The sequence below is a fragment of the Sturnus vulgaris genome, chromosome 18, assembly GCF_052056855.1.
Source record: "Sturnus vulgaris isolate bStuVul1 chromosome 18, bStuVul1.hap1, whole genome shotgun sequence".
Classification (NCBI taxonomy): Eukaryota; Metazoa; Chordata; class Aves; order Passeriformes; family Sturnidae; genus Sturnus; species Sturnus vulgaris.
The window spans coordinates 1,120,020-1,128,790 of NC_142260.1; the positions used below are offsets into that span (position 1 = coordinate 1,120,020).

The following is an 8,771-nucleotide window of genomic DNA, read 5'->3' on the forward strand; positions in this document are numbered from 1 at the left end:
TGCAAACTTCAGAAAGAGAAAGGAACTTCTTCTGCCTTTCTTTTTTGCACTCTGCTATGAGTTTTTCTTTTCCAGAAGGCCTCTGGGGCCGTGGGAATCACTTTGTTCTTCCTTTAAGCCTTGGGTAGGAGATGTTTTTGCTCACAGGCACTTCTGTCCTGCTTCAGAGTAACTGAAGTAGGTCTGAAGCACTGAGTGTAAAAGTTTTCTCAGTTTACCCAGGTTAGAATCATAGATTTGTGTTGGAGGGGACCTTAAAGATCATCCAATTCCAGCCCTCTGCCATGGGCAGGGACCCCTTCCACTGAGCCCCAGCTCCATCCAGCCTGGCCTTGTTGTCATTTTCCATTTCACTGGCCATTCTCTTCACCTGGCAGGCACTTGTGTGTTTGAGGTAACTCAGAAGGAAACGCACTCAGTTGTGTCTTTGAGGAAATCCATCTGCTGTTGTGATGATTAATGGGTTTGTTGTTCTGAAAGTGATGAGCTAATGTTGGCTAGAGACAGTATGGAAATAGAGATACACATTTAAAAAAAAAAAAAGTATCTATGTCTATATCTAGACCTCCAGAGAGGAGTTGGATTCAAAAGAAGGGAAGTGTAGTGGAAAAATGAGGATTTTTCCTGGATGCATTGACTTTGGGTTTCCTGAGAAGGAAGCATAAAAACCTGAGGCTGTGATTTGAACAGGGTTGAGTGTGCCAATGTGTGCTCTTGGCATGAGATTTGCTGTGAATTTCTCAGCCTGAGCACTGAGGGTTAGGTCAGGCCACTTTGCATAATCCATTGAATTAGAGTGAACCAAGGTCAGTGGTGAAAAAACTTAGGATTATTTTCATTGAAAACTTTAAATTTTGAAAACTCATTGTCTCATGAATGTTTTAACAAAATTCCAATAATAAGAAGAAAAAAATACTTCTCCTTAACTTAATTTCCATTTATTCACGCATCCTCTGTTTTTGTTTTCAAAAGCAGTCTATTCTGTATGATAAGAATTTATTTTCAGAGTTTATAAACTGTATTTTCATTGGGTGGAGTGAAAATTTCCCACATAGTAATTTATCCTAAAAATTTGTTTATCCTAAAAAAATGTTTCCAGCTTTTGTGCAATGATATGAAAATTTTCAGTCCACAGAATTAATTCATGCAATGCATTGTTACAATCACACGGTGTAGTGTATTTCTGTCTGCCTTTTCTTCCCTTTCTGCTGCTCACAGAAGATTATCCAGTCTCAAAAGAGTGGTTAAAAGCTTCAGTGATATTTCCTTTCAGAAGTGGGAAGCTCTGGCTGGCCTGACACAAATATCCTGACACTGATGTCTCAGGTTTGCCAGCCCAGTCTCAGAGTGGTTGTTCTTTCTACTCTGAGAGCTTTAGGCAGAGCCCTGCCTTGGGCTCTGAGCCTGAGCTGAAGAAAGGTTTTCTGCTGATTCTGATTTCTTCTATAATCCCTTTAAATGTTTGTTCAATCTGTCTTCTGAAGTAAAAAAGAATCAGAGGGAGCACTGTAGAAAGGGCATCAGCTAGATATCCAGAAGTGTTTAACATCAGGTACATGTACTGACTGTGAAAATCCATGCTTTATTCTCTCCCTGTGTTCTCCCATTGAGGAGGATTTATCTCCATTTCTTTCAAGTCTTTGTTGCTGAAAACTCGATGCTTGCTTTCTTTCTACAGTTGTCAAAACCCGAGAAGGTTGTAATTCCAGAACGTTATGTTGAGCTGGAGCCAGAGGAGCCTCTTTCCACAGAAGAGCTGGCAGCAAGGCAGCGTAAGGCAGAAAAGATAAAGAATATTTTGACTAAATCAAGGTTTGTTTTAAGGTTTTTTTATTTCCCCAAATCTTACACAGGGGCTCGTGTTAAACATTGAGAATTAACATCATACAACGATCTTGGTTTCTGTTACCTGAGTGTAACTTGTAGGTTTGAGAAAATACACTCAGAATGTCCGTGGTATACTTAGAGATGCTTTGTAAAACAAGGTAGAAGACACAATGATGAATTTTGTATATGTCCATTTTCTTGTTTAGAGAATCCTAAATCAGTAGTGAGTCCTTACCAAACAACTTGTAGATGGGAGTGAGCAGGAGGGAAAGGCAGAAGTCTGGCCAAAAGCAGAAGAAAAGTCAGCATGGGAGCAAGGTTTTGTTGTGGCCAGGGAGCTGGAGTTGTGAAACAACACTTTTGGCTGCTTACAGCTAACAGAGAGTCAGCTGAAACATTCAATTTCCAGAACTGGATATGTCAGGTACCTGCTCTCTCTTTGCAAGGGGTGAGGACCACCAGGTTTTTCCTTTTCCTCTGAGCACTAGCAAGGAATTTTGCATGCAGCTTCAAATAAATGGCACTTTGGTAGTGCTTTCCTTTAAGCAGATTTCTAAAAAAAGGTCTTTCAGATGTTCTTAAGGCCATGCAGAAATTGTGACAGAATGTGTGGTGGCTGTGTCGTTTTTCCTTGTGTGCTCTGGCCATTTGCATACAACATCAACCCTCTTGTAAAGAAGAGCAATAAAATACAGAGCTCGATAGATGAGATCTGAAAACTGCTGTGTGAATCCAAGCTCGTTCTTATGTGCATGGTGGATTCTTTATGTTTGCACATGTTAATGTTGTTTTTTTTGCTTTCCCCCTCAGTATGCACAATCTGCAGCCTGCTGTTGCCCAGGACAAACACAACTCGATTGATTTAGATTCCCAGCTGCAGGAGCAGGAACGCATCATTACCATTTCATATGCTCTGGCTTCTGAAGCCTCTCAGAGGAGCAAGGAGGTAGCAGGTAATGCTTAGTTATTTACAAAATAACAGCTATTCCTTACCAGCTTCTCAAGTTGTGTGGGGCTGTTGCTGAACTCTTGGCATAAGAGAAAGTTTTAGTCATTCGTATTCAAAATAGTGAAAAGTGTGTGTAGGTAACAATTGGAGAGGGGTTCATGATTTACATTGAGTATTTGGCCTCCAGTGGACAGGAGAAAGATAAATAGTATGATCAATAAGTTCAGAATTTGGAAACTTGCTCTAGCTAATAGTGCTAAATATTAACATTGTAATTCTCTCTTAATTATATTAAATCAAATCTTTCTATATTCATTCTATAAAAGTAAATTGATCTGTGGCTTCAAAAAAAAAAAATCAAGGAAAGAGGATTTAAATTGTTTTTTAAGAGGAAAAATTCACTGGTCTGGTGATTGAGATGGGGCTACAATCATTTTCAGCTTGAGCTGTGTGACAACAGGCTGGAAAAGACCTTGGAAAATGGGGATGTTTCTGTCTGGTGACCAGGATGAGAGGTCAGAGCAAGACAGCTGTGCAGGAATTCTCCTTGATGCCTGGAAATTAATAGATCCTTTGCAATATGTCGCTAAAAGTGATAATTTCACTCTTGATTGCTTTATAGTTGAAATCAAGTAAGAAGTGTCAGGAGATTTGTATCACACAGTAATCTGTGCAGCAGGATTTCCCCAAGTGTCTGACTGGCCATTTATAACTGGCACCACTCACTGTTCCAGTGGAGAATGGAAATAATGGAAACTTCAAGTGTGATGGAGAAAAAATATGCCCATTTCTCATCCCAGGTTGTCACTTTAAACTTATGGCTCTTGCCACAGCAGCCCTCAAGCCCTTCTCCCATTAGAGACAGATGATTCCAGTCTGGGAAAATGCATGAGGGGCATCTGCAGTGCTGAGTGAATGTGGCTGCACACTCAGGGGTGCAGTGGCAGCTGGACCTGAGGGGAATGGCATTTTGAGGGCAGGGAATTCATTGCCAAGACACGAATCTTGAGTCTTCAGAGAGTTTTGTTTTTTTTTTTTCTGTGGGTGATTTAACTGACTGGCAGGGATAAAAAGATTCACTGAGGAGGCCTGAATCAAACAAACAGAAGGGCAGAAGTGTAAAAATCATGGGGGCATTTCAGGAATAACCTTGTGGCCCTTCAGGCCATCAGTGGGTTTTTCCAACAGGGAAAAACCTGTTTTTCCAACAGGGCTTTTCCTCAGGTGCTTTGGTCCCAGTTCTAGTGGCCAGAACCTTGTGAACAGGTACTTCCCATCCTTTGCTTGTGCAAAGGGAATTTTTTTGATGATGTGTGAGCCAGTGGAGCATTTTGCCATTTGAGTTCTAACTTCTGCTGGGAACAGATCACACATCTGGGCTCAGAGCAGCCCAGATGAGCACAGCCAATCCTTGAAATTATTCTTGTGTGTCAGTACAAGAGCAGAGTGCCTGTCCTACTCAAAGGTCTCCTTGGGGCCAGTTAAATTATTTCTGGGTGTGCCTGAACTTGTAGCAACTGTACACTACTTAAATAGGTTTATTTTTTTTAAATGTTGTGTAGTGAATTCAGTATATATTTCATTACTATAGGTTTTTTATTTATATATTTTAATTTTTTATATTTGATTATCTCAAAAGTGTAAGCCATCAAATTTTTTTAGATAAATGGAACCACAAAAATCTTAATTCTTTAGTGTTCCTCGAGGAGGGAATTAAAGTGTGTATTGGCACTGAAATGTTTAAGTGCTGCTTCAGAAAATTTGCAGGCAGTTGTGAGATAAGTTTTAGTCTCATTTTCTTTGTGAAGCATAGCAGCTGCTGCTTTTGTCTTTCAGACACTTGAAGAAACCCTAACACAGTAGCCAAAGACCAAAGTTTTTAAGGAATTCCAAACTTTTATGTTTGTGCACAGCTTTTGTTGCCACGCTTGTACCTCAGAAGCTCACTCATTGAAACAGGTCTTGCTTTGATTTCAATTATTTCTTCCTCCTTTAAAAGCAAACATCTTTCATGGAATTCTTTAAAAAAAAAAAAAAAAAGCCAGAGTGGTTTGGTTTTAATAGAAAATCTACAAACCAGAAAAGAGTTCAGGTTTTTTAGTTATGGCCAGTTTCTGATGATGTAAGGTGATTAAAAAGAAAAGCATTTGACACTTTGCACAGCTGATTTTATTCTCATTTAGTCTCATATTACAGATTCCTTCATGTTCTTATTTTTGTACTTTGATTTTTGAAGTATGGGTTATCATTTGCTCCTTGATGATGAAGCAGATCACAGCTGAAAATCCCAAACTAATTATGTAGATTGTTTTACAGAGATTTGTTTATGAAAAAGACTCTGAAGCTTAACTTTGCCCATTTTTCAGTTTTGTTAGGATACTATGCTGATATAAATCTTTTAGGATAGGTTGTACATTTATCTAATCTTAGCATTTTAGTGTTTACTCTGTTCCTAATAAGAAATCAACCTTTTAAATGGAAATCATGCCAAGAATCTGGAAGATAAAAGTCAAACACAAGAGTATTAAGAAGTCGTTTCCTTTGTTTTGTGCTTTGGCCCTCCAAAATGTAAAAGCAGAATTTTAGATCAAGTTTCAATTTCTTCAATTCTATGATTATTGTCTTCTAATACTATCCCATTACTCTGGTTTATAAACAAGGATAGTTTTAATCATGGTATTCTTTATCCTGTATTTTCGAGCTGAGATATGAAAATATTTACTGTATGCACTGCCCTAAGCAAAATGTTATATGTAATTTGGTAAACATTATTTTTCTATATAATATTTTGGTTTCTGCTCACTGGCACATAACAAAGGAAATGTTGAAGACCTATACAGCCTCAGTGAAGTCTGGAAATCAAATTAGCAAACATGGGTGCTGGTCCAGAGCTTCAAAAGCTTTAAAAGCAGAGCTGATGAGAGTATGTCAGTGTTGTGTGCCTTCATAATGTCCCAGGGAAATTTCATCTCAAGACAGGTTGTCCGTATTCTCATCTAATTAGGAATCTTTATTTGTTTAATTGATGCAAGGAGTAGGAAAAAGCAGCAGGTAAAATGTGGTTTGCCTCATTTCCACCTGACTACAACAGTGTAGCACCTCCTCCACTGCTGGTCAGGGCTCATGTGGTCGGAGATGGAGGAGTTTGGGTTTGTGATGTCAATGTTTGATTGTGCAGCCTAATTCCTGTGTGTGATCCCTTCTAGCTCAGCAGGTGACCTGTGCACCCAAAGCACCCTCACCTTCTGTACCACAGCCACCTCCCTCCCCCTTAAGCAATGGATTTCACTACACATTTGTTTAAACACCTTCCAAGTAAGAACTAACTGCTCTCAGCATGTCTGATTTGCCACCGTGCCTGTGCTGTGGCTTGCTAAATTTTAACTCCTTTACTAAACCGAAATGAGATCCCAATGAAAGCATGCAGCTCCTTCTTCAGAAGCCTTTCATCCTTGCAAATGTTGCTTCTAATGAGCTAACACGTGGGCTGATGAGACCTTGAGATGAGTGCTGTGCAGGTGAGGGGCTTGCTGCTGTGGTGGAGGGAGGAGGCACCTGGGTGACAGGGGCCAGGTTTCCAGCAGCCTGCTCTGCTCTGGTGGCTGCTCAGGGCACACAGAGACAGAATCCAGAGTGCACCCCTGTCCAAGCAGGGGCTTCCTTTGCGGGCTGGGATCCTACACACAGCTGGCTTAGCTGAGGTGAGCTGAAAATTTGGCCCTGTGTGATTTATCCTGCAATGTTGTGTTTGACTTGGATCGTGCCTTTCGTTGGATCATGTTAACAGAAGGTTGGTTTTGTCTCTGGTTGTCCTTGCAAAGAAGCATCTGCATTTGTGTCTCTCCTCGGTAGGGTTTGCAGAGTTTTCCCTCTTTGAAATTGGAAGTAGGAAAAGGTGTAAATACTCCGTGCAGCTGCTAAGTGTGGCCCTAGTTAAGACACTTGCTGTGCATCCCTATTTTCCTTTTATATCACTCTTACCTTTCTGATTTCCTTTGGCTCAATTTTATTGCCTGAAATGGAGCACGAACATAAAGCAGAGATGCAAGAGGGATATTTGAGTAACTCCAATAATTGAACAGTGCCAGAGACTGGAGCAGGGGGCAGGGGTGACCTTCCCAGGTCCCTTCCTACCCCAACCTTTCTGTGATTGCAGACTGACTTCAAAACATGTCCAGCACGTGTCTGTACAAATATATACACATAGATACACAGATTTATATAAAGCTACATTTCCTTCAGAAAAATAAAGTAGTTGTGATGTGCTGGGGACACAGGAGCTTCAGCATCCGTGGCATCGTCAGATAATCGTTCCTTCTGTCAAACTGCAAAAAGCTTAAAAAAAAAAAAAAAACAACAAAACAACTTTCCAGCAATTTCTTACTGCTTGGCACTGCTTGACTCCCTTCAATATTTAACCATGTTTTCTTTTCCCTCACACCAGCCAAAGCAGTGAGTGAGCACTGACGTGGGACTCGAGGCAAAAGCTGCTTTGGGACGCTGCAGAGGAGATTTTTCTCCAGCTTTCTGTGGAGATCCTCGCTGGCTGATGGCCCCTCCTTCTGGAAAGACATTCAGAGAATGACAGGGGGATTTTCTATGAAAAATGAAGAGAACTGCAGATTTTTTTTTTTATTTACTTCAGTTTAGTTCACAGTTTTTATACGAATAAACGGCACTTTTAATAAGCTCTGTAAAATACTGACAATGTATTTTTAGAACAATGTATTCTAGATTTTTTAAAAAAAAATCAAGGGCTGAATTCATTTAAAAAAGACACTTCTTGCATTGATACTTAAGGATGCTGTTACTTCCCCCTCAGGCTCAGATGCACATTGCAAAATTTTGTGAAAAAAAACCCCAAATTTGAACAAACCTAGAAGCACATTCGTGGGGTATGGATAGAGCTAACACGGGTGACAGGCTTGGTGAAAGGGTGTTTCAGATTGAATATTTTTGTAGAGTTAATCACCCACTCTTTTGCCCACTAAATAATCCATTGTGAGAGCTGTTAGCTTGAATTTCTACCTATTAGTGTATAGCTGAAATTTCCCAAGAAAGCCATAACAAAAGCCAGTTTTAATTCCCATTTTTTCTGATCCCAGATGATTAACTTGCTGGTATCAATCCACAGTTTCTTAGGTTGCCCTTGACAGTAGTGCTGCCCCCTCTATAACAAACAGCTAACAAATTTTATTTTATTTTTTTCAAAGTTGAAATGTGAAAGAAGATGATTTTTAATTAAAATACGTGAAGTAAGCAATAAAAAAATTATATTGTGTCATTTGGCTAGTAAATACATATTTTTCTTCTGATTTTTTTTTAATAGACATTACAATATGACATACTGACTAATATTTATCCTGGAAACAGCAAAACTAATGGAATGTGGCACCTGCTAATTTCATATATATGTTCACCTGGTGCTTATCTTTGCCAAACTTTGAAATTCTGTGCTCTACTTAGGCATAGGGCAAAGGGTGAGGTGGTTAAAATAAGGAGAAAATAAGATTAAATGAATTGCTGCAACTATGCTTTAAAAAACCCTGTGTCTGCATTGAATGCAAGACATGTAAGAAATTTCCAATTTTACATAATTAGTAGTTCAGCTCTGGATGAGAAATAACTGAGAAACACTTCTGCAGTATTTTGTGAAACCACTAACTTGTTTATTCCCTGTATTCAAGTAGTAGCTAAAAACCCCTTGGAATTGACTTTGGTGTTTCAGACTTAAGACAAATCATATTATATTAACACTATACTCAGAAATATTCTGAAAAGTATATATTTAGCTAATGCAATCTATTTTACCTCAATACTGCCAGTATCAACTTCAAAACCTTTTGCCAAAATAATGATTTATTTTTTGCCTTTATAAAAAAAAAAAAAGTTTTGAAAGCATAAATGAATATTTTGCAAGAAAACATTAATTTAAATAAAATGTAACAGTTTGGAAAATGGTATATGTACAGATTAAAATATTAACATGACTGCC

The 8,771-nt window shown here is 39.0% G+C and overlaps 1 protein-coding gene across 17 annotated transcripts in view; it reads left to right on the top strand.

Annotated features, from left to right (window-relative positions):
• PLEKHA7 (pleckstrin homology domain containing A7) overlaps positions 1 to 8,771 on the top strand; it is a 135,224-nt gene extending 126,453 nt beyond the window's left edge. For 15 of the 17 annotated variants that reach the window (XM_088175642.1, XM_088175643.1, XM_088175644.1 and 12 more), the window contains 3 exons: positions 1,679 to 1,812; positions 2,638 to 2,780; positions 7,221 to 8,771. In XM_088175642.1, the coding sequence (XP_088031768.1) occupies positions 1,679 to 1,812; positions 2,638 to 2,780; positions 7,221 to 7,243 (300 nt within the window). In that variant the 3' untranslated portion in view covers positions 7,244 to 8,771. The other 2 variants (XM_088175657.1, XM_088175658.1) reach the window with 1 other exon arrangement.